General features: G+C 33.2%; 1 protein-coding gene across 5 annotated transcripts in view; it reads right to left on the reverse strand.

Annotated features, from left to right (window-relative positions):
* LRP1B (LDL receptor related protein 1B) overlaps positions 1–27914 on the reverse strand; it is a 1899381-nt gene that overhangs the window by 36163 nt on the left and 1835304 nt on the right. For 4 of the 5 annotated variants that reach the window (XM_079135584.1, XM_079135585.1, XM_079135582.1 and 1 more), the window contains 4 exons: positions 27151–27312; positions 6379–6553; positions 2364–2468; positions 1368–1481 (listed from right to left, as the gene is read on the reverse strand). In XM_079135584.1, the coding sequence (XP_078991710.1) occupies positions 1368–1481; positions 2364–2468; positions 6379–6553; positions 27151–27312 (556 nt within the window). The remainder of the gene's footprint in view (positions 1–1367; positions 1482–2363; positions 2469–6378; positions 6554–27150; positions 27313–27914) is intronic. The other variant, XM_079135583.1, reaches the window with a different exon arrangement.

Genomic DNA, 27914 nt, shown 5'->3' on the forward strand with positions numbered 1-27914 from the left:
TATTGGTTGAGGCATAGGTACGTAAAAGTAAAACATATTCTATAATACCAGTTATCATACAAGACAAATATCATGTTAAAATCCTGTGACTGATGAAAAGTGCATGGTAACATTGTGGGCTTCTAAACCTTAAGAAATTGTTATTCTGGTTCTGGACAGGAAATCATCCTGAGACCTAATTATGGGAAAGGGGCAAGGGGACTTGAAATCTGGATATTTCAAGAACAGTGCCACCCTGGCAGGATAAAGGAATATTGGGGTGGGATTCACAGTAGCTATTATAGGCATTCTGAAAATAAAATAAATCTTTGATCTGTTTTTGGCCAAGGACTACCCCAGACTTGCTAACTCTGACATATCCATGACCAGTGTTCTCTTTATTCTTCCTTGGAGTTGCACTTGTTGGTTCAATCTCTCATCATTTTTCACTTGAATTGTTGCCAGCCAAACCTTTCGGTGTGGGGTCCCTGCAGCTATTCTTAGGACTTTCTTCCACCCAATAGGTACCATCTTTAAATCCATTCTCCTGCAGTGGAAGTTTTGGCCTCAAATCTCTGGCAACTCATTATGAACAAAATAAAAATGTTTAGGTAATGAAATACTTAAATTTTAATGCAATTGAGCTTTTCATCTTTTACTAGTTACACTGCTGCCATCACCATGCAACCTTTATCACATACTAACAATTATGACATCAGGTGTCAAGGAGGATGCCAGATATGATCCATCTCTACAGTTCAAATGCACATAGCAAAAATATCTTCCACTATGATCAACCCAAAAGTGATCCTTGAAATTTCTCAGAAGAAACATGAGCTTACTTTTCATAGATATTCAAAATCCCTCAAATCGGATGAAGAAAGAATGATTTAAACTATGAATTAATCAAATTTTTAGAAATATTTGAAGATACACCTATTTCCTCTGTTAGGAAGTTTTACTGATTAAGACAGCTTTCACTAAAATTTTTGGAAATAATACTGTACTATTCCATCAGTTCTTGAAATAGAAGTCAGTTACTAATTAAAAATCATCATTCCAAATATAGTATACGGTAATAGAATCTTAGAACACCTGTTTCTGTACTTCTGTAATTAAAAACTACTATTCTAGCTCATGTATTTTTTACTAGACAGTTCCACTAGCATTTCCATTCTGTCTCTGCTATATTTCTAAACATTCTAGCAGTCTGTGGTGCACATACTTATCAGTGAGCGAAGCAAAGGGTAAGTGCGTCTGACACAGATGAGCCCCGAGATTAAGTACACACTGTGAAATGCATGTGGATGTTCATGATTTAAACCAATGAACTGTGGCCTGAAATGATGTCACACGAAGCGCAGCAGGAAGTGGAAGGTTAAACCTACTTGCATCTCGGCTCATTAAACGCAGTTAAAGTGCAAATCCCCTCATTCTGACAGTAGTGATCACAAGGGTTCTCTTTCTGGTCACAGCGCTGACTTTTAAACCCCACAGAGCATCTGTAGAATTTCAGTAAAATACAGCTAAATAAGGCGTCTGACTTTCTTTTTTTTTTTTTTTTTTCTTGCCAAATATGCTTCAAATTTATTTTATACAAAGTTATTAACATCTGAGCAACAATGTTCCCAGGAATGCTTACTTCTATCACATACAAACTCGTCACATGCTACCCTGACACAGTGAGAAACAGGATGTGGACGTGGATCATATGTGGGCATCACCACTCTGACCAAACAGTGTTAAAGCACAGCTCCAAACGGTGACCATCTAAGTTGGATGATTTTATTTCAAGTTTTAATTCTGGTCAATCAGATACTTTGGAGGGGAAGAAGATGAAATTCCAGATTTTCTTGGGAACATCAAGAACTGTCAATTCTTTCCTATGTATATTTAGAAACCCAGACTCAATATGATGTATTGAAAAGGAGCCAGGGGCTTAATAGGTTTACATAATGCTATACTCTAAGCCTTATACAAACATCAAATAGCATTATACATTTGAAAAGATAACTCAAGTTCTTTTGAAAAGAATGTCCACAAGTACCAAGGGATTCATAAAAGATGATTGTCTTTAGGCTTCACATAGCCAAATAAGATTAATAAAATTGGAACAGTTTTCCCTGGCATTTCCAAGTTCAAAGATCTGTGAATGTCTGAAATGATATGATGCTAAGAATTGAATGAGTTCTTCCTCATGAAATAATTAGCAAATTGATGAAGGAGATTCTATAGCACATGAGTCAATGAGGGACAATACTTGAGATGTACATGAAACATTCATTTAAAATGTATCACCCTGAGAAAGGAGGAAAATACAATAGGAATTCCATGTACATAAAAAGGTCTATCATAAATTACCCATGACATTATGAAATACTCACAGACACACAGGTACATTTGTCTCAGGGTCCAGCTGGCAAGTGCCACCATTGTAACAGTAGCCATCACATAATTGACAGCTAGAGGCAATCTTTCCATTAGTGCAGCTGTAGCAACACACACACAAAAAAAACAATCCCATTGTTACTGGCATCATTATTGTTGAAAGCTGACACAAAAATCTCTGCAGATGAGAATATTCATCATCTGGGAATAATGGGGTGGCTGGCTAAAAGTATATTTTCAGGAAGATAGATTTGTTGGAGGCCAAGTTTTTTTTAATAGAAATGATGATTGATAAATTCTTTCTGTGGTAATTTTCAAATTTTTAATCCATTTGATTAATATAAAATTTAAGATAACTAGGTACATCTGTAAAAACATATACTCTAATGTTTATCACAGGCCAGGCAGACATTAGCATCAGTATCTTTTTCCCTTTTCACACAACTAGAATTTGGTGACATCTGTGTATTATAAACCACATGATCAAATATTTTGGAGCAAATGCTTCAGCTTCTTCTAAACTGGAGCATTTGGTCCAAAACTGTTAGAAAGTTTAGATACTCCAATCTGTAAGAAAATATAAGACTATCCTGTACTCACTTTTATCCTATCATTTTTCCTTGGAATATACATAGTAATTAATGTCACTATCAAATTCTTTTTATTCTACCATAAATGGAGTTCACTGAAAAATAAACAATAATGTTACAGGAACAATGTGCAAGATGATAGGAAAGTAATGAAGCAGGTTTTCTTGAAACATTTACCAAAATGATTCTAATTCATAGTAATGTTATATGTCTGGGATAAGAATAAATACTATGTAGTTACACTGGGAAAATGAGCTTAACAGTAATAGGGAAAATATAAAAATTTTTAAACAAATAAAAATTTGGCTTGAACAATGAAAATTGTTGGGCAACAAAGAAATAACAACAATATTCCAAATTATCAAGGATCCTACTCTACTTCATGGGAAGTATGGTAACAGAATTATATAGCCCTTGGCCCAAACTGGAATTGTAAGAGAACATGCTAATAATTCTCACCATGTGATCATACTAATCTTAAGAGCCAATGGAACATGGCACCACGATAAAATTTGGCTATTACCTTAAGAAACCAGGCTATAATATCATTGATTGATCACTTTGAACCTCTGCATGATGAATGTGTATTGCACTACACTTATTATAAGATAATTCCCCAAGATCAATAAGATGCCTTAAAAAAAATTGGTTGGCAATTCTGATCCTCATTTATTCTGTGCATATGAATTTAACCTCATGTGACTTGTATGACTGCCAGAAATGTATTGAGGAGTTTAATTTGAAGTTATTTCTGGGTGTAAGAACCACAATCCTTTTCACCATGAACAGAACAGACTGAGTTAATTATGTGTGAGATGAGAAACCTGGCATGGGGAAGGCAAGGGCAGTCTAACATTTCTTAGACTTAACAGAAAATATACACTTTTTATAGCTTACAATGACATGCTAATATGGATGCAATGTGAAAGCAATCACACCATCAGCGGTATTGGTGTCTGATAAGTTAAATGGGTCTGAGGGACTTTCTCTTAAACTCCATGCCCAACCTCCTTGAAGATCAAAAGAGAAAATAGTTATACTTTCTTGTTCTATCAAACAGACAACGTCAAAGGGGAAAAGTAGGTTATTAAGGGTTTTCTACCAGAAAAGATAACTATGTACCAAAACTTATAATCTAAGAGAAAAAAAGTGATTTTAAATTTCCACTTAGTACAGTTCAAAAAGATATTGCCTAATTTTCCTTCTAATGGATTCACTTGAATATAAAATCGAAGACAGAACTTTGTAGATATTTTTAATGTGAAACAAAAGTTATTCAAATCATTATAATACCTCAAAGTTGTAACTTGTATGTTAATGCAAATTTTCAAAATAATTTTCCTTCTTAGCGGCATGTATAATACATGCAAATACGTACACACATATATGTTTGTGATATATTACATTCCAAAATTTAATTACCAGTTATCCAGTATACAAAATGAAATTCACATGACAGCAGACATCAAAAGGGTATTATTCAGCCTAATCAAGATTTCAATCAAGACTTTTTCTAATATTTACTCCAATTTCCAGAAAAGAAAAATATATTGTGTTTTAAATATTGTACTCATCACACCTGATAGAGAACATGTCCTAATTGATGGTTCATAATCTGTGCATTAGAAACACAAGTGCCTACTTATAATCACAACTGTACATGTGGCTTGAATTTTCCTACGTAAGCAAAACTGATTCACTGTAATTCTGCTGGAATTTTGTTTTAGTATTCGTTCCTGACCTATGAAACAAAAATTCCAACATCATGTAAATTTCACTTTATTGCTAAGATGAAAGGTGTCAGATAAATAAAAATAAACATTAGTCATCTAACATACTTTAGAATACCCAAAGTATTTTGTTTGTATGTCATGCTCAAATATATAGTTATGATAAATTAAGTGCTATAGTATTTCTATTTTTAAAGTTCCACTATCTGTTAACTGTTGGCAAGATGCCCAAAAAGATCTTTTAAAAGTTGAGAACTATATAGTGTTAGACCTTGATAGCCTGCTTCGGTTGTGAGGATCTTGTGTTTCCAGTTTGGAGAAGCCAGTTTTTTACTGGTGGGTTCCACATCCTACCCTTCCTTCTTTTTATGAAATTTCTTTACAAGGGAAACAAGGTGTTTGTCTCTGCATAAACTTTCCGAGGTAAGATGCATATGAATCTTTGGTTCAGAGCTATGATTCCCTGTGTAAGTGAACAGAATTTTAAAGAAGGTACTATTGCTCATTTGGATAAGGTACACTGGACATGAAGAAAAAGTACGCCTACTAATTGAAATTAAGTCTCATGTCACTTAAGTTTTCTCACAAATGAACGAAGAGCTTAATGAACAAACACCATTTCATAGTTTATATGAGAGTGTGTTTTGCTTTTATGTAGTTATTAAAGACATATATTTATATATTAGTCATTTTCAATTACTTAAAAAATAATGTACTTTCAAATGACCCAATTTGCTGTTTTGAGTAAATGTCATTCATAAGTATAACACAAATCATATTTAGAGTAAATTCTAAAAGAGAGTAAATAAGAAAAGAAAAATGTTGTTTCTGTCTGTAATAAAATTTTATTGGACCTTGTTTAGTAGAGAAACATAACTCATGTGGCACCCTCATCGAGCTTCCAGTGGAATCTCTGTGTGGACTCTTTATAGCACACTATTTATCTCATATTCTCATTTATTTTACTCCTAAGCAAGGCAAGTGACAGAATCCAGTACTTTATAAGCCCTTCTTTTAAAAGGCTGTTAAAAGTAGTCTGGAGTGAGGATTGATCTCTAACCTCAGTGGCATAAACTTGTTTCATGATAGAAACAGAATGGCATTACCCTTTAGCCACTATGTTCTATTTTCCATTCAGTTAATCTCAAAGCCAAAGGTCAAAAGGCAATGTAACAGAAGTTCAAACTTAGACATTTTTGTTGTAGTTGCTTCCAGGAACACATTATTCCCTCTATTTATTTTAGACGATAATGTTCAAAGTCAGGTTAAGACAAAAAATTAATGCTCATTTCCATTAGACAGGTATTTGGCTTCTCTCCTAAAGATTGATTTATATCAGGAGAAATGCTAACCCATTCACCACGTTAATAATAATGAAACAATTAAAAGCCTAAAGTATATGAATTGAACAATTTTACATATAAATTTGTGAAAGTAGTTGCATTTCACTATTTCTTACTTATTCTTAGGTATATTGTTAAATGATAGATTTTCATGTTCTCCAGATGCTTATAGCAGGTGTTGAGTACATTCAAATTTAATTGAAATGACTTCATCTTTAGACAAAAATAAAATACAATGGTTGCCATTGTTTTGTGAAAAAAAAATAATACGCATGGTTTTCATAGTTCATTGCTGAATTGTTATATCCTTTTTTGTTCAAATGCAAATTAACTTGCATGTCCACTTACTTGCAAAATATATCTTCATTGTCTTTATTTATAATGCAGTGCCCTCCGTGGCACCTTATACATTTGTCAACCTCACATTTTGGTCCTTCATAGCGTGGTGGACAGACACATTCAACACTTCCATCATCCCCGATGGTACATGATTCAGAATGCACACAATAGTGATGACACACATCTAGGAAGAAGTACAGCCAAACAATCAAATTATAAGATATTTTTCTCCAGTCACAGAAGAAATGTTACTATTTCATTTCATATTTAAAAAGTGGTTGATGTATAGATAGACTAACTGACAGAAGCGACTTGTAATAATATGCAACTAGTCTTCTTTGATAATGTTATTGATTCCTTCTTTTGTCCAAGTTAGGCATCACACCATCTGACTAAAAGGAGAGGGTTATCTTGATAAATTATTAGCTAACAAACTCTGTTTTGAAAAATAAAACTCAAGAGGATTGGTTTTCTATTAGGGAACAATATAACTAAAGTATGAAATAAGCAGAAATGCTCAAGATCTCCTTAGATGTCATTTATGGTTGTCCCTGCTCAGATCTCTTTTCATCCAGAGAACACAGTAGTCTCTGGAGAATGGAGGACTCTCACCCTGGTTCCTGGCCCTAGTGCTGGGCAAAGAAGCCTCTCCTTACAGGTACCAGAAGAAGTTCATGCACTTTTCAAATTCTAGGGCAAAGGCAGGCTCTCTAGGAACTCAAGAGGACTGGAAACTAGCTGATCCAACATGGGTGAGAAGTGATAATAGACATGTATCCTATTATCTTCCTGCAAGTCGAGAACTATCTGCCCATCAGCTACAACCTCTTATTTAAAAAGATGTTTCTGACTGGGCATTGCATACTAATTTTCTTTCAATAACAAAGGACCACTTTCCCCAAATATTTCTACACCTTATAAATATGCACAATGCAACAAAAGACATTCAATACTTTAATAACAATTCTAACTTTAAATTAGTCTCTTGAAAAGCAGACCAGTCTATATTTGGTTATATAATAACAAAATATTATATATTTGTTAATATATTATATATTATAACATATTAGAACATATATTATATTATAATATATTATAACACCAAATTTAAAACATCAAAATTCATAATAAAAATAATTTTAGCAATATAACTGATTAACTTGATCCTGGACTTTTTGCTTAGGAGCAGCAATATCCTTTTAGCTATATAAATGTGAAGCAATATTAAATGAGATTGGCTAAGATAAAAATCTCAGTTTGGAAACTTAACCTGCTGTGTGACAATTATGGTTGATATAGAAAATTAAAACATCATTTATAATTCTCATTTTTCTGTTTATTTAGCTCTTTATTAAATCAGACAGATATTAAACTTATTGACAGATTTGCTACAGAATATGGAAATTTATTTGAAGCATTTTTATTATTTCTGTTCATTATGCCAAACATCCTCATTTAGATTCAATATTTAAATCTATTAATAAGGGTTTTGACTGTATGTAAGGGAAGTAGCACTTTCAAAACATTAGAGAGGTGGAGGTTCAAAAATGAAGTCAGTGTTAGTTTCTGTACATTTTTGCATGGGTTTCCATTGTTCTAGCTTAGCAGATATGGGCTACACCAAATAAATTGTATTATTTTACTGAAGAGTGTATTAAAAGAAGTCTACAGGACTCCCATAGCACAAGAAATAAAAGCAAGAATCAATAACTGGGATAGATTCAAACTAAATAGCTTTCTCTCAGCAAAGGAAACTATCAGCAATGCGAAGAGAGAGCATACAGAGTGGGAGTATATCTTTGCCACTCATACTTCAGATAGAGCACTAATTTCCAGATAAAGAACTCAAAAAACTCTACACCAAGAATACAAATAATCCAATCAACAAATGGGCTAAGGATATGAACAGACACTTCACAGAAGATCTATAAGCAATCAACAAACATATGAAAAAATGTTCACCATCTTTAGTAATAAGAGAAATGCTAATCAAACCTACACTAAGATTCCATCTCATCCCAATTAGAATGGCGATTATCAAGAATACAAGCAACAATAAGCGTTGGAGAGGATGTGGGGAAAAAGGTACACTCATACATTGCTGGTGGGGCTGAAAATTAGTGCAGCCACTCTGGAAAGCAGTGTGGCAATTCCTTAGAAAACTTGGAATGGACCTACCATTTGACCCAGCTATCCCACTCCTCGGCCTATATCCAAAGGACTTAAAATCAGCATACTACAGAGATATAGCCACATCAATGTTCATAGCTGCTCAGTTCACAATAGCCAGACTATGGAACCAAACTAGATGCCCTTCAATTGATGAATGGATAAAGAAACTGTGATATATATATACATTGGAATATTACTCAGTCATAAAGAATGATAAAATTATGGCATTTGCAGGCAAATGGATGAAATTGGAGAATATCATGTTAAGTGAGATAAGCCAATCTCAAAAATCCAAAAGAGGAATGATCTCACTGATAAGCGGATGATGACAAGTAATGGAGGGTGGGCGGGGGCAAGAATGGAGGAAGGAGGGACTGTATAGAGGGAAAAGAGAGGTGGGAGGGGTAGGGGGAAAGGAAAAAAATAACGGAATGAATCAAACATCATTACTCTATGTAAATATATGAATATGCAAATGGTATGCTGTTACTCCATGTACAAACAGAAACAACATGTACCCCATTTGTTTACAATAAAAATAAATTTTAAAAAATTTAAAAAAATAAAAGAAGTCTATGTGATCATCTAGTACAGACTCTCATTCAGTGCAAAATTCTTCATTAGGAAGGTTGCTAGATACCTCTTACTGAAAAAGAGCTCTTTTAGTGTGTAATCACATTAAAATTTCATATATTGTTCTTGGTCCTTAATGTATCTTTCCGATATCTCATTTTGTTACCATTGATGATAATTAGAACAATATAGGGGTCTTATCTGCAGATGGCCAAATTCTAATACCTTCCCTGCTCCCCATATCTAGATTATAATTTATAGGTCTCCGTGGTTCCCATGACACTTGTTAAGGAACTAGTATTCAGAAAGTTAGGAATGAAAGAAATCATGATCTGGAGAGAATTTTCTGGTTTGCCACAGTTCTACTATAAATGGATTTGATTTTATTTAAATGGCTTATTTCTTGACTAACATTGATAAACCTACTTAAAATACAAATTTTTAATTTAAAATTTTTGAAAAACTTTTACTTTTATGATTATACCTCTGAAAAGACCTGAGAATGTAGAAAAAAATTGAGTTAATGTTCTGAAGATTCATGACTTCCCAGTAACACACTGCAACACTAGGCAGTTTATACTTAAGCTAGAACGCTATTGAGCAAAGTTAAAAACTTATCTACAATATGCTAAATATGAGTAATTTTGATGCATAAATTAAATGCCTTATATGAACTTTAAAAGATGTGAGAATGTACACTATTCATAAGTAATCAGGGAAATACAAATTACACTTGAATGGAATACTATCACGGACCCAGCAAATGGAAAATAAAGCAATAGCACAAACTCTCTTCCAACTCTTAGTAGGAGTGAATATTGGTTCAATAAATCTGGAAAAGAGTTGGAAGTATCTGTTGAGCTTGAACATATCCACACCTTAGCAATTCCACTCTTCAAACATGTCTAAAAGAGAAGCAAGCTTTAGTGTAACAAAAACATGCACTGAATGTGAACAGTATACTCCTTAGAAATACACCAAAATTGAAAATAACTCAGATTTACATAACAAGAAGAATGAATGACCTTCAGTTTACTCATACAATGAAATGCACATATATACACAAACATAATGGAACATTATCTCTCTATGCAAAAATATGGGGAAATCTCCTAAAAACAATATTGAGAGAACAAAGGTGGACACATAAAATACATACCATTCTTTTTTTACTTACATGAAGTACAAAAGGTAAAACTTATATGGTTTAAGAAATCACCCAGTTATTTTGGGAGAAATGAGAACATTAGGGAGCATCTAGGATGCCAGGAATGATTTTCTTTGATCTTAATATTGGTTTACATCAATGTGCTTACCCAAATAAAATTTATTAAATTGAGTCCTTCTGATTTTCCTGTTTTCTGCATATATGTCAATTGAAATTCTTGGATGGAAATTGTTTTTTCAAATTAAAGGCACGTAAGTTATATTAGCATGTTTTTGCAATTCTAGTTTGTTTTGCTAATTAGTCTAAGTAGTCCTTCTCTTTATAGTCACTATTTTTAAAAATTTGTGGCCTACTTCTTGTATTTAAATGAAATCTCCCAACATTTAATGCTACAATATTTTTCCGTAGCATGTCAGATGCACTGTATTCAATGAAGTTGATTGACCTCAAGGCATAAAAATGAAATCCAAAGAGCATAAAAAAGTGTTTGTGTATGATAAAATAGTGGAGTAAGTTGATTCGAGAATTACACTTCAATAAAGAATTATAAATTGCATATTGTTAAGTCAAGCACCTTTTTCCCTCTATAAAGGCTTCTCCCTTTATATTTTGGAAACCATAACCTCTCTAAAGATATTCGAAAGGGAAGATATTTCATTTTTTTCTCAGTCCAATGTTTAACAGTCTATGCTGAGTTGAAATTCAGGGACAGAGTTGCTTACTGTACTCCAGCTCTGGTAAAGATATTCACCAGAGCCTAACTGTGAAAATCTATCTCCTGCTTAAGATTTAAAGCACCTGGAAGTTGCTGAGCTATATATATTTCTGTGTTGCTTCCTGCACCCCTGTTTAGATTCTAGGGTTAATTCTTCAATTACATGTTAATATCCTTGGCCCTTCCCTGTTTTCCTTTCTTTCATCCTTTCCTCCTCCTTTCCCATTTTTATTTATTTTATTTTATTCAATTTTTTTTGCCTTAAATCCCTTATACTTCTTGTCAACTCCCAAACTACTGAACACAGGAGAAAGCAGATCTTAATAAGGGAAAGCAGATCTTAATAAGGGAATTTAGTAACTGATATTTAGACTACCACACAAGCATCAGATACTTGTAAACTGGAAAGCAAAATTCCAAAATCCCTTCAAGTGTTCTCTGCTATTATAAGCATACCATGACACATACATACTACATGTAAGTCCAGGAAAGAATTGTAAGGATCTGATGGTGTTATTTTTAACTTGTGCAATTCAACCAAAATCCAGCTTATGTCCAAACTATCTCAATATCATAACTGCAATGCTTAGTCAATTATTGGAATACCACCTGAATATCTCCCTTCTTCTCAGTCATAATTTACTTCAAGTTATAAGTATCTCCTTAAAATTGTATAAATATATGCTATAATCTCATCAGTGTCACCTATCTGTACAATCTCAAATAATTACTACGCATTCATATTTAAATTCTAGGAATCACTTTAGATTTTATTTAATTAAAGGAATACTTTATTAACACCAATTCAGCATATTTACTAATTTATCTAAAATATATGAGGAGATATGAAAAGTCTTTTTTGATTTGCAGTTATTCAAGTTGATTCTTAGGGTTGTGCTACTGACTAAGTAAACTCTGAAATAATACAACAGCTTGGGGGTTTCTTGAGCAACACTTTCCTTGTCCCAACACACTGGAAAATAATTATTCGTTGAAGGTTACCACTTCAAGAATCCAAAATGCTTTAACCATTTTAAATCTAGTCTTTTTAAAAGATAGAAACACAGTTTCCTATGAAAATGTATTTTCTATTAAGGTCTCATTTATTATTATAAGCATCAATTATTTGCATAAACTTACCTCTTTACCTTTTATAGCATTCTGACTTTTTTCGTATTTCAGCATTGCTAAGTTCAATGCTACTGAAGAGGAAAGAGTAGATGCAACAAAATAAAAACAATCAGTTCTTTCAAGAAATGGAAAATGTTGGGGGGTTAGATATATTAGTGGTTGCTTTGTATCACTGTGTGTAGCAAAGAGGTCACCTTTTATTTCCTGACACAAATGCACACATACACACACACACATATACACACAACCACATCCTCCTCTTTCACACAAATAACCACTGATTTTCAAATTTTAAATTTAGCTGAGTCATTATTTTCATTATAAGAATGTTTTAAAAAATGCTATACTGATAGAAGACAAGTCAGAGAAAAATATAGGTGATGAATAATTTTATTTTGTTGATGGAGGGAACAGAATAGGGAATGAATTGAAGAGAGAAGAGAGTGAATGAAGATTGAAAATAGAAGAATCTAGATAGATTGGTCAGTAAGAGTTCAGTAGGAGTAAGATGAATTTACAAAACAGAAAGCTGAGAGAAGGACATAGTCGATCATCTTTTAAACAACATGATCAACTTGGCCATGAGATGAAATGGAAGTGATGGATTTGTTACTGATTACTTGCTGAGTATATGCATACTTCAGTGAGAGCCTAAAAGCACAAGACTGGACACTTGCTTCCAGAGAGATGATCATTGTAAAGTTAAGACAAAAAGAAAATAGGAATCAAAATTGATCTAAAAATGTCTACATATATTATTATCAACAAAGAGAAGTCTTCCTTCCTATGGGATGTGCTATCTCATAAGATTTAAGCATTTTACTGATCTGAATGGCATAACAATTAAGTTGTTCTGCATATGGTAAGATGGAACCAATAAGGAAATGCAATTAATATGTTCTAAGAAAGGAGCGATTATCATGAAATTATATAATAACACTTTATATTCACAGTATAAAAATTGTTATAATCTCTGTAGGGCAATTACTATAAGAGCTACCTACTAGGAGCAAACAATCAATTAATGGAAAGGACAATGATGAATGTATAATTGCAGAGTATTCATATGGTAATTAGGTAGGTAGTGACTGGAGAATAAGTGAATGGCTATTCTCCCCAAAAGAAATGAAGTAATTTTCAAGGGAGGTCATTATTGCATTTTGTCCTCCTTTTCATCCTTTCTCAATCTTTCCTTTTCAAGCAATTAGAAATGCAAGGAAACATTTCTTCATGTAATCATTCATCATAATAGACTACATAAAAATAGGTACATGTGTTTGTGTGTATATAAATATATATATATGTTTATGAATATTCATAGGAAGCCAGACACCCATAAATTCACTGTATTTAACTACTTTTCCAAATATTCCCTTCTATTGAAAAGAAACTGCCAACACATATAGTTATTAACTTATATTTGAAACTGGGCTCTTCAAATTATATTAGTGAAGTATGAAATTAAAAGAAAAGAAAACCAAACTGAAATAATACTAGCTAAACGGGGGCTGAAGCTATTCATTTCGGAATAATGGGGTACCTGGAGAGTCTTTGACCAGTAATACAGTCCAGTTATTCAAGGGAAACTAATTATTGAATTCTATGGATGTATACTAATTGTTCTAATTCATTGGATTTTGGTCTGGCCTTTAAATAATATGTTGTGTGAATTGGTTTAAGATTCATAATTTAAGTGAGCATTGATAATTTTGGACTTCACACACACACACACATACACACACACACACATACACATACAAATAAAACAGCAGTAAATTAAAAGTAGGATCATATCACATTCAAGATGAAGACTAGGTAAATGCCACTGTGCATACTCCTGCATTCTCCTTCATTATTCTTTACATGTGTCCCAAGAGAAGTAGGTTCTATGAATTCTGCTGGTATTCTCCCTGGAGAAAGGTTTATGTCAGCTTCTATGTGTTTATAAAATGTAGAAGAATTTCTAGGACAGTGAACTATACTATTTTTAAAACTTTTAATGAACACATACTGTGAAGACTTAATAAGAGAACAACAAAAACAAAAGTGAACGGAATATGAGGGACTTGGAAGTCCAGCACGTCTGCATGCTAAAAATGTTCACTGACTTGAGTTACTTGATTAATTTCTTTAGGATACACTTTGGTTATCTTTGAACTGAGGGACTGAGGTACTTACACTAAATCATGACAAAGATTGTCATGATGCCACCCTCACTTATAGATCCCCAACAATGCCTCCTTTATATCATCAAGGCCAACTAGAATCTGTTTTGAGTAAAATGATGAAAATAATGATTATGCTGATGATAAACACATTAAGTCTCTTCCTCATGCCAGGAATAGCTGTCTATTGTAGATGTTATCATCTTTTATAGGTGAATAAAACAAAGCACAGAGGACCTAATCAAGTTGTAAAAGATCACACACATGAATAGGAGATTGGAATTTCAAGCCCAAATAGACTAAATTTTCAAAAACAAACTATTTTTCTTATTCAATACTTCATACACTTAGAAAAAATTTTGCAGAAATTTTTGAGTATTTGTTTTTCTTTCCTTTATGTGCATTTAAAACTAAAAGAGGTCCATATAAGATGTCTTACTGTCTAACAACCAGTGAAAATGTTAAAGCATAGCAAAAGCAGAAGACCCAAGAAAATCTGCATAATATAACCAGACCCTGTAATCTCAGAGCTCAGGGGCAGTCGACACCTAAGTTGGATATTTGGATACTGATCAATTGTTTAAGATACAATTTTTTCGTACATGAAGGAAACATTTAAACATTGATGTGGTTTATTCATTAACATGCAGCATCAAATTTGGGTCACTCCAAATACATTAAAAAACAAAATAACAACCAAGACCTCACTAAGTAAGACATTCCTAAAGCATTACTACCTACTTACATTTAATTTAGGCTGAAAACATTTGGAAGGTATTTTGTTAATGCCTTGAGATTCTTAAACATGTTAACAAGAACGATGGTGACTTTTCCTTCCCTATAGATACATAGTATCAAGGAAGAGCTGGCTTTCCACTTGGCATGGATTAGTAGACAAAAGAATAAACTAACTTATTCAAATTTGCTTAGAATTCTGAGTGTTGTCTTTGAAGGATTAAATCAGTAAATTAAAAACAGAGTTATGAAATATTAGAATTTATCCTTTTTGCTGAAATATTTTGCATGGCCTAAGATAGTTTAATAATTAAACATATTGCATATTTTTCTAAATATATGTTCTAATTTCAGATCTAAATTTAATTAAGTAGGCAAACACTGAATCCAGGTACGCCAATTAAATATTCACTGGGGAAAAATGTGAGAAAACTCTGATTAGAGCTGATAAATTTTCATCAGGAAGGCAAGTCTAAGAAAATTAGCATTTTATAATTTATTACTAAAAATAGTATTTTAACTGAAATGTTTCTATAGAAAAGACTAAGAGAAAATAAAGAATAAGATCCATCCTGAGAAAATAGTGCCATCTCTGAGTGTCCAGGTGGAGGAATAATGTCAATCTCAGAAACCCAAATCATCAAAAATTTGATCTGAGTGAGTAGCATATGAGGTGAGATTTAATAAGGACCAGCATTTAAATTTTTGACAGACTGCTATTGCAAAATGTATATGAACAATGATAGTATCAGTAATTTTAGAAATAGTCATATATCAACTCATAGGACTTTTATGACAATGTTTTTTCCAACATCAGAGAAATCTATTTAAAACATTCATGGATTTAGCTTAGAAACAATGTTCTGGGTTGAGTGTCTATTTTTAAAGCAGACTAGTTATAAACAGCTTTACTAAGTAGCTATTTATAAAGTGATAGAGAGTAATTTGAGACTTGTGAGCAAGTTGAGCTGCAGATGACAGCTAAATGTGGTTGATCAGATGAATCAGAAAGTGAGTAAGCATACAATGGCTTTAAATGAAGGAGCAGGAAGCAGCAGATACAGGCATTGCCTTTGAGACCACAGACAAAGCACTGCCATAGTGAGGCTCTGAATTCTCTATCAGGACACTGCGTATGTGTTAAGGTTCAATGAATTTTAACATAATAAATTTATTGATATCATCTATGTTAATAATGTTTACTTTAGGTAGTATGGCCATTTTGACAATATTAATTCTTCCTATCCAAGAACATGGAAGATCTTTCCATCTTCTAAGGTGTTCTTTAATTTCTTTCTTTAGTGTTGTATAGTTCTCATTGTAGAGGTCTTTCACCTCTTTTGTGAGATTGATTCCCAAGTATTTTATTTTTTTCGAGGCTATTGTGAATGGGGTAGTTTTCCTAATTTCTCTTTCTGAAGATTCATCACTTATGTATAAAAATGCATTGGATTTATGAGCATTGATCTTGTAACCTGCTACTTTACTGAATTCACTTATGAGTTCTAAGAGTTTTCTGGTGGAATTTCCAGGTTCCTCTAAATATATAATCATGTCATCAGCGAACAGGGATAGTTTGAGTTCTTCTTTTCCAATTCGTATCCCTTTAATTTCTTTGGTTTGTCTAATTGCTCTGGCTAGAGTCTCAAGAACGATGTTGAATAGAAGTGGTGAAAGAGGGCATCCCTGCCTTGTTCCACCTAGATGCCCTTCAATTGATGAGTGGATAAAGAAGCTGTGGTATATATATATACAATGGAATATTACTCAGCCATAAAGAATGATAAAATTATGGCATTTGCAGGCAAATGGATGAAATTGGAGAATATCATGCTAATTGAGATAAGCCAATCTCAAAAAGCCAAAGGAAGAATGACATCACTAATAAGTGGATGATGACACATAATGGGGGGAGGGAAGGGTTAGTGTTAGGGTTAAAGTTAGGGTTAGGAAGGGGGACAAGTATGGAGGAAGGAAGGACTATATAGAGGGAAAAGAGGGGTGGGAGGGGTGGGGGGAAGGGAAAAAATAACAGAATGAATCAAACAACATTACTCTGTAAATTTATGATTACACAAATGGTATGCCTTTACGCCATGTACAAACAGAGAAACAACATGTATCCCATTTGTTTACAATAAAATAAATAAATAAATAAATAAATAAATAAATAAATAAAATAATGTTTACTGTAGTGGCATTTTCCATGATCCTTGAGTGCTGAAAAACTCAATCTTCAAGGTTAACATGGTTGACAAAAATCAAAATCAACGACATTTACATTAACCAATACAATTAACTATTGTTTTTTTTTTAAAAAGGTAATTCAGAGTACAAAGTAGTAAGTCATTTTTAGAAAACTGGAGTTTCATGAAGAAATGGCAGGTAGGGTACTGGACAAAAGGTAATCATGGAAAAGATCATCTCAGATGGGTGCTTCATGAAAAAAGTTATTCTCATCATCTTACTGTACCTGAATGGAGAGAAACATTGAACCAAACTACACCATCCATGTGTGCTCGATTTTTCTTCTTTCTCTCTTACTCCTGCTTTTACCTTTCCCTCTTTTTCTTTCTCCCTTCCTTCTGTCCATCTTTCTTTCCCTCTTTCTTTTCTTTCCTTTATTTTCATTTTCTTTTCCCTCCCATTCTTACTTTCTTCCTTCTTTCAGTCTTTCAAATCTAAATGCTTACATACTTCCATGTGTCTTCTTTCAAGTTTCCCTTAGTCCTGTACCTTGCAAACAGATAATATGAGTAGAAATGATAGATGGATGGACAGACATATAAGGGGTCATTCATTACGTGTTACACATATGTTTTGTGTTTCTGCCACTACGCAGATTCATTTCTATCAATTCAATTTCAAGGGCAGCTGGCCCTCAGATCATTACTACAGACTCTCTAAGTTTTCAAAACAAAGTACAAATTATTCACTAAATTGAAAATCAGATGATTCATTAAAATTTAGACACTTGAATTCTGAACTAATCTTCCAGTGCTATTCGAAAACAAGTCACTTTCTAGTCTAAGGGTGTCCCATATGTAAGAGGTATGTGATCTTATGAGGCAACCCAGGATAGATGGCTTTTGCTCCTAATGATTATTTCTCAATACAATTGAGTATATACAGTAAAAAAAAAATTACTGGCTATCCTCTGGCTTTCCCTTTTTATTTAATTGTGCTATTTTTTTTTGTTTGTTTTTGCATGTGTTGGAAAAGTTAATGAATTTTAAAATACATATATGCATATTTTCAAATTAGATTTATAATACTTATAATTTTACATTCATGAGAACTAATAAACTATTTTACAGATCTACTATATCTGCTATTCTCTCTATTTGGTGGGTTACACAAGCACACAGTACATTACAAATCTTCCCTCCTTTCTCTGATTTTTTTTGAACTATGGAATTCAGAAGCTCTAATTTTAATATTCAGGAATTTAAAATTCTGCTGAAGAAAGCATATTAGCTCACAATCTCTCTTTCTATTCTTATTAATAATTAGGATAAATACAAAAATTTTCTAGCAGTATATCAACTACCAAAAAAGTTATATTTTTGCATGATAGACTAATGATACTAATTAATGGTGCTAACATCTTTAATTGTTAAACATGAAGAATATGATATTGATATTAATGATAAAGTAGGAAAAGTATTTTATTTCTTCTCTTCAAAGCACTTAAAGATTTTTGACTCAAGGCATTTTATTCAAAGCATGTCAGCTAATATTTCAAATTGGATACAAAGTGTTGTGTTTCTCTGTCTTTTGGTTTTTGTTTATTTTCTTTTGTTCTGTTTTCATTTTGTGGAACTTGGGATTGAACCTAGGGCCTACCCATGGCAGTCAAGCACTCTATCACTGGCCTTCAACCCCAGCCCTTTCATTATTTGAGACAGTCTCACTAATTTTCCCAGACTGGCCCTGGTCTTGTGATCCTCCTGCTTCAGACTACCAAGTAGCTGGGATTACAGATGTGTGCAACTATGCAAGGCTAAATCATTGCTAAAAAATTTGTGTTTTAATTTTTTTTTGTACCAAGTGTTGAACCCAGGGGTGCTTAACCCACTAAACCACATACCCAAACCCTGCCCCCCACCTTTTTAAATATTGAGACAATCTTGCTAAGTTGCTTAGTCTCACTAAATTGCTGAGGGTGGATTTGAACTTGTGATCCTCCTGTCTCAGTCTCCCAAGCTTCTGGGATTAGAGGCATGTACCACTGTACCTAGCTATGTTTGTTTTTAAGAATGAATCATAGCAGGAATTTAACTAGAAACAATTTATTTGGTTTAAAGTAAGCCTCCAGTAAATATTTTTATTTGATCTGTGTGTCTGTCTGGGCATGTTTTATGTAGTCTATTGTTTTCAAATACCCAATTTTGTTTGCAGATAATTGTTCATGAATCCATGCAGTTTACTTAATGCCAAGTACAGCAGAATCGTAATGGCTGCTTCTACAATGAAAAGCTTTGAATTATAATTTAGTTTGTGTAGGGAGCTTTTAACAGAGCATTGCCAACTTATTTCAAAGCCAGTTCTCTAGAAGGTTATTGTTAGTTGTGTGACAGGTTATTTTCAGCCTTTAACCAAGTGGTCTTGGGACTGCCCTTTCATTGCCTTTATATTTGTATATACTTCTCTTTAAATTGGAAAGCAAAGGATCAAACCTGTCTTTGGTGTTAATATGACATAAAGGTAGAAGATGAAATGATCTTGGCATTAGCAAGGGGTGATGCCCTGTTCTGAGGTGGTTGTGAGATCAGAGTCATCTCAAAATCTAGTGCAGCTGCTCTGGAAACAAATGGCTACTGTCATACTGCAAGATTGATTGAGCATCTTGATGGTTTTCAGTGATGCTTACTGAAATCACTAAACATAACTACTAAAATTCCAAGTGCAAGGTATGTGAGATAGAGAAAATAGTTAACTTTAAAAATATGCTATTGAAAAAAATGTTGTTGGAATTTGAAATTTAATTGTATAAAACAGTAATGACAGTACTGGTATACTTCTAAAATTATGAAACAAAGTACACTTTTGATTCTTGACTGATCTTTTTGACTATACAACTCTAGGTTGTATCTATGTCTCTCATAATCTAAAATGGTACTTCGTTTGATTTTTTTTCTTAAAACAATAGAACTTATTTATTTTATGACTAGGTTATACATTTTCATGGTTCAATTTAAAAGACACAAAATTCGAAAGTTATAAGAGTTTACAGTTTAACCTTCCTTTCTACATTCCCTAGTTACCCAATTCCCCTATCCTGAAGGCAGCCTATGTTGTAGTGTTCTTATTTATCCTTTCAGGTAGTTGAATACTAACAAGTAAATAACTACATAGACCTTTTCTTATTTTTAACACAATGAAACTTACCAGACAAGCTCTTTTATACCTTTTTGTTGATTTTTTTTTTTGTTGTTGTTGTTTTATTATTTTGCTTGTTTGTTTTGTTTTTGTGATACGGGAATTGAACCCAGGCAAGCTCTACTGTGCTACATCCCTGCCCCTTTTATTTAATTTTGAAATTCTCTTTTTCAAATATTATGTAAAGGGAAGGTCTTCAGAGAACCTTTATACTGATACATCTCAAACACCTAAAATAATGCATGATACAAGTATTTAAAATATATCAGTTGAATAAATTAGTTTTAATAATCAAAATATGTAGTTTGACTCACATATGGCAGACTATCTGCTTGGAAAGATCTATCTCAATTTTGAATGAATTCCATTTTTATATTAACACATTTGTCTGAAGTATTTTTCCTCTTATTATTTTTATATTTCATTTAAATAAAGGCATAGTGTTATAGCAAAAATCCATTTTCAGTAATTTTAGTTTTATGGTTGGATCAAAATTATCTTCAATAATATTTTTATAACCCTGACAATTTCTTGTAAGAAATCTAGAGTAAGAGAATAACTATAATAATCACATTATCTTCCCCTTTCTTCACCATTCTTTACCACTAACAAATGAAAAAATAATGTATCTGTTTCTTTCACACACATTAATTTGAATCTAATTCTGTTTTTATACTTCTCAAACTGAACATGCAAGCAAGGCCCATGGATCTAAATGGGCTGGTAAGGAAAGATGACCCACAATTTGCCCTGCTCTTTGAATTGGATAGCATTTTGTCAATGAACAAAACCAAAATAAAACAAAACTGTGTTTACATATATTCAAATACCAGAATTCCATGAGCTGGGTACACTTGCAAGATTGATAAGGTATGCAAAACATCATTGACTGTTTTATGTTCCAGCTGGGCAGATATTCAAGAAGGTGAATAATGTGACACTGTGTGAAAAGAAAAGAACTGAAATTCTAGGTCAAAGAGGAGCTTAGACAGGTGGGGAATAGAGAGACTGAGCCAGCCTGGAGGCTCTCAAGTGTCAATCAGCTGAGGTACAAGGAGTGCATTTGGTGGGGGGAACAGGCAGATTTTCAAGCTTAGGAGAAACAGGGTATGGAGGAATGTGCAGTAGCAATCTAAGTGAGAGTGGTAAGTACCTGCTCACCAAGACAAAAGAATTTGGGGACACTATGTAGACAGAGCTACAAAATAGCTTGATACATGAACTGTGAATGCTTTAAAGAATGTTAAATATCTGAACACTGAAGAAATCCTTAGTTCTTCTTATGCTTTAAGTCAACTCTAAATTACTTTTTTTTTAAATTATTGGTTATTTTTAGTTATACATGACAGTAGAATTTATTAGTAGTTTCACTTTCCTTATTATGATTCCTAAGGTTCAAGGTTCAGTTAAAATTAATCTTCATACTAATAAGAGCAACTGCAAATATTCTATTGTTTGTTTTTGGTAATTTAAAAAAATATATTTGGTATCTTCTATCTGGACCTGCAATAGACTTAATCAGCCCAAGATTAAACATTTTATTACTGTCTATTTTTAATGGAGTAGAAGATTAAAAGACCAGTTTGAATCAATTTGCCACCTGAGCTTAGAATGTTTTTATAGAGATACTATCAAAGAAGCAATAGGATGGGCAGGATATTAAATGGCAGAACAATATGCCAGCAGAAGCATAATTTTGGAGTGAGATCCACAAGGCTAAAAATTGTGGTTCACTAGTTCTCTAATGTAAAAGATTAGTGAAAACCACTTAATCACAATTTTTTGACACTTTCAAGATTTTATTAGTAATATTAATCTCAAAGGGTTATTTGAGTATTCATTGAAATACTACATGTTCATTTATTGGGCATAATATTATAGCATGGTTTGTATTCCTGCAGTACATTGATATGTTCAGTAAATGTTATTTGGCTTGCCATCCTTCCCCCAGGGAAATCAAATAGAAAAGAGATAATACATTCCAAAAGGTTTTCCCATCTGTGCTTTTCCCTTCATCATTTCTCCTTTCCATTTGGCTAGCTTCTTTTTCTTCTGGACTCAGCTTAGACATCTCTTTAAGAAATCCCCCTTGTAAGCTGAACTTCATATTCTTTCTGTAGGTTCTGATAGCCTCCATGTTTCACTAAACTGTCTTGTAATAACCTGTTTCCCTTTCTGAGCCGCACATTACACTGAAAATTCTTCGAGAACAGGAAATGTTTCTAACATGACTATGTCCTTAATACCTAACATAAAGATAGGCTCACCGTAAATACCTGAAGATGTTCACTAACTAAATGACTGATAGAGTAAAGCTGCTTAAGAAGAAAAAGAGACAAGAGGCAAAAATAATTCCATTATGTCAGCAAATAAAGTAGTCTCATATCTACAATGCCTAACTCTAACTTATTTGACAAGTGGTGGTTCTACTACCTATTACAACACATTATATCTTTTATATCTTTAGATGATTGTCAGGTACTGCTAACTTTATAAACTAGAGATGCTATTTAATGTCTGAACTGGAACCAGTGGGAGTAAGTCATACAGGTGCATTTCTTATAAGTTGTTCTAATTGAAATTATAATGGTTCCCCAAGCACATTACTAGAGGACTTCAGAACTATCAATGAGAGGACAAGCAGATTGTTATTTAATTTGACTATCTTGTTCTTAGACACAGATTGAGTTGGTTCTAATGGGCACTTTTGCCCTAAGGTTATTATCATTTAATTACAAATAACCTAAGACGTTGTTGACCTCACACTTAACACCTAGATTTAAATGCAAACTGCTATGTTTATTTATTTTCACTTATGCCAGAAAATCTTGCTTCAAAATAGTATGAAATGCAGCTATATTTGTTCATGAACGACTTACCTAAATAATATTTCATTTTAGCTTTGCCATTATTTATCTCTGTCTCTCCTCCCTGAGTTGCTGCTGTTAAAATTAATTTGCATTTCAGACCTCAAGATTTTATATTGCTATTAGAGTTGTGAAATGTTTTTACTCAGCACAACTAAGAACTGATGTTTTACCTCCCACTAATGGACCTTTAATTAGGCACTGTAATGAACCATTCTGTCATTCCTTCATTTATAGAGAAAAGATTTTGTATATGCAAGATACAATTTTGACAGAACATCAGGTCCATTGAACCTTGCCGACTCACATCTAATAGATCCTAAATTTATTACTCTGTTGGATTTGTCATTTTATGACACTGTCCACAGACTTATTACACTGCCAAAGGAGAACACATACTGCAAGAATATTTGTTGACATTCTGATCAACAACTCTTGGGGTCTAATTCTGAATATAATATTACAACTTCAGAACCTTGAGCAAGTTATTTAACCTCTGTCTAAGAATTAATTGGTTAATTTTAATAAGTGCTTTGCAGTAAAATGTGGGAAGTGCTCTGACTGCTAATAGTGATAATAAAATTATAATGCAGTCCTTTTTAAAGCATCAAGCTACCTCAGACTGTGATTCTATGAAGTTACCAATTAAAATATAAGTTAATGGAATTTATTCTTTGAAAAATACAAATTTCTATAATGATGACTATATATTTTTAAGTCAGTTCAGAGAATCAAGAATACTGATGGTTCAATTTAAAAGGAACAAAATTTATTTAAAAAGGGGGAAAAAAACCCTGATGTTCTATTGTAATACACCAATTTGGAAATAACACACAAAATGAGCAAATACCACCTTAACATTAACCACACATACATACCAGATGGCAGTTTTTATACATTAAATTGGTTGTTCTTCCATTAACTTTTCTTCAAGCTGCATTCATTTATTTATTGATTTGCATGATTATTCGTTCATTTGTTTATTTGATAAGTCACTGATTTCAAAGAGGTCCCAAATAGGAGGAATGTACAGAGTTAAGAAAAATGCAAGGTAACTGTGATCAGTCAGAAGAAAGACATAGAGTAACAGAATTCAGAGAGAAAGGTTGATTCTAACTGAGGAAAGACATGGACAATTTCAAAAAGGAAATGGTGTTTCAGTTGAATAGAGTCCAAATGCCAGGGACGTTGCCATTTTTAGAGAATGGTAATCAGTGTGGTCTTACTAGAATAAAGGAGTATTGCAAACAGAACAGAGAGAATGAGGGGCTTCAATATGGGGTATAGTAATTGGTATTGGCCTTTACATGAATGGAAGTCTTTTGGGGTGTGAAAATGTGAAGTAGAGAAGGAAAACAGCCAAGAACAAATGCTGAGTTGAGATGAAAGAGATGATGTGTGGCAGGTGTAAGGAAGGATTAGTACATGAGTATAACTGACTGATATTTTCAAACAGACTGCTGTTCTAAGATAAGTTGGGCAGACAAGGTGAAAAGAGACATTTGGTTCAGAGCAAGGGCATATATATATCAAGAGGAAGCTGGCCTTATGTGAGAAAAATGAAAACAAAACCAAAAACTTTTGGAAAAGAAACAGCAATTTAAAATGAATTCTATTTTCTTGTTACAGCAGAAGTGGACCCACTCAAACATAGGGGCAAGATATTTCATACTACTCTTGATTCCCAAATGAGCCAGTATGTGCTGTTCAATTCTGTACCCTTCCATGTACTTCCTACCAGAGATCATAGGCATACATTTTATTGGTGATGAAAATTGTTTTCCATCTTGATCATATGATGGCAATCTTTCTACATCTGGGGACTCATAATTATTTCATTTCCTTTCATTAATTCTATGAATTCATTTATCCTATACCAATTAATTATTTATTGTTTTTTATTCTCTTCTGTAAATGTAAATAAGATGGAAAATGATTTTCATTATGGACAAAGTGTACATACATGACTGCTCTTTCAAGTATAGGTGCTGAGGGCAAAATGAGGAAATATGGAGACCAGTTACTAACAACTCAGTTAAGAGATGTTTGCAGCTTGAATGAGGATATTGAGGATGGAAGTAGAGAGAGGTGTTCAGATTCTGGGAAAAAAGAAGTATTAATTTTTTTTTTTTTTTTTTTTTTTGGCCTGAGGAATAATTATTTCCTGATTCTCTTTAAAATGGGGAAATACTGGTAGAAGAAATTTTGGGTGAGAACTAAATCACGTGATCACATGGACAAAATTAAATGAGAAAACTAAAACTCAGACGACAGCTTCATCCAGAGTTACAAATCCAGAATAATTATTTGGATGGTAATAAATATTATGCAAGGGCATATATATGTCAAGAAGAGGCTAGCCTTATGTGAGAAAAATGAAAACAAAAACAAAACCTTTTGGAAAGGAAACAGCAATTTAAATTTAAATCTATTTTCTTGTGTTCAATAATAGAACTTGATGCAGGCAAGCAGAATTTTAACCTTTTTAGATGATGTCTGGAAGACTATATTATTAAAAACCATTGGAGTTATTCTAATTATGTCCAGGAATTATTGACTTTAAAAGTGAGTACTACAAAGAAGGAATAGATAAGAAGACGGAGTTGCTAGTCACTGCAAAGTTTTAAATTGGAGCTAAAAGTTTTATCTTTGGGGAGATGAGAGAGAATAAGCAAAGAACCTTGAGAAGAAACACATGATGAAATGAAATTGAATAAAAAAGAGGATATCATATCCATAAAGAGATATGAAGAAGATATTTTAAGAAAGGGGGACTAATTAATTCCTGAAAGTACATATGCAATAGGAATCCAGAATGGATCATTAGGGATATTAACATATAGGATGTAAGCAAGATTGATCAACATGACTCTCATAAAAGATGTTTTAGCAGAACAATAAAGACCAAAGCTTGTTAGAGGTAGTGACAAAGGAAAAACAGAAATAGAGGAACTGCAGAGAATAACAGTACATTAAACTAATGCTACCATTTAATAAAAGACCATAAGAGAGAAGAGGAAAATTAGATTGTAAATAGAAAGAGATATGGGAATAAGGAAGACTTTTTTCAGAAATAAACTATAGAAAGCAGGAGAAAGGGGGAACAAGTGCCAGAGATACATCCATAAGGAGCTGAAGGATCATCATGAATGGAGAATACAGGACTAGATATTCCTATTTATTACTAGGGCTCCTAGTAATAAAAACGCAGGCAGGTATGTGGACACAGGATAAGCAGGCTGAAGAATTGGATGGTGGGAGCCTGTGGCCACTCTCTTCAGATGGCTTCTGTTTGTATCAATGAGATAGAAGCGACTGTCTCAGCTAAACAAAGATTAGAGAGATTGTATCAGAAATTTGAGGAGAACGGAGAAGTTTTGACGCAGACATTTAGGACAGGATTGATGGATTATGAAATATGGTAAAAGCTAAGGTGACTGCCCATCTGAGATTAACAATAAAAGTTCACATGCAACCTGCAGGTTCGATTATGTGTATTCCTGTAGATCCTTTCATCTGTGGAGTGAGACAGAGCACTGAGAGCCATAACCATGGTTATCCCATCCTCACCCCCAGAAAAATGCAATAGGGGAGAAAAGAGAGTAGGGGATGAGAACATATGCAAGACAATGGTCATAATAGTGAACCATGGAATCTAAGCTGTGGAGAACGAATATAAAACCTTTAAAAGAAGGATGAGACACAAGGTAAATAATTACTAGGGTTTGAGTGAAAAGGGGCAGAACTTGAAAAAGTGAGGGTAACTGCAATGAAGATATTGGAGGGAGCAGAGCTGCAGGTAACATAAAGATGAACTAATGCAAACACGAAGCCGTGCTGCTAAAAAGGTTCCTGGAGAGTTCTTTTACTTACAGTACTGGCATCTGTCTCCAGTGTACTCCGTTCGGCAGTGACAGAAAGGCTGGTTTCCAGCAGTCACAGTGCAGGTCCCTCCATTTTGGCAGAAATCCTCACAGACTGTCTTACCACAGTTTGGTCCGGTGAACCCCAGTGCACAGATGCAGGTAGGTCTCCCTGGTGGAAAACAATGAGTAATCAACAGCATATTAGTATATGAAAGGTGGTTTATATTGATGGAGTTGACACTGGATAAGAACAGGGAGGTCAAGTTTCTGGTCAATGTCTGTCCACAATTTGTTCTGAGACTTTAAACGGTTACAAAACATCTCAGTTTCCCCATATGTCCAAGGAAGCGTGTATTATAAGCTAACAAACAATCAGAGATCATTTATGGATAATTATACTTTCACATACATATTGAATCATTAATTGTTCATATCATTCTTCTGCTCGTCTTTCATGACTATTTTGCTTTTCCAGTTATTTTTAGTCTACTCATATGTGGTAACACAGAGTATATTTCAATCAGAATATAAAATATAGATAATCACATTTCCTGATTTTTAATTATTAGCTCAAAACCACTGCCTATTTTACATTATACTTTATTTTATTCTCACAATAAGTAAATATTTTAATAACTTTAAAGTAGGCATGCCATGTATAATGATTAGATTTACCAACATTAGTTATTTATTATTTATTTGATTTAAATACATATGCTCTGTTTAGTACATAAGAATGAAGTACTATTTTGTGTAATCTTGATATTTATT

The sequence above is a fragment of the Sciurus vulgaris genome, assembly GCF_902686455.1.
Source record: "Sciurus vulgaris genome assembly, chromosome: 3".
Taxonomy (NCBI): domain Eukaryota; kingdom Metazoa; phylum Chordata; class Mammalia; order Rodentia; family Sciuridae; genus Sciurus; species Sciurus vulgaris.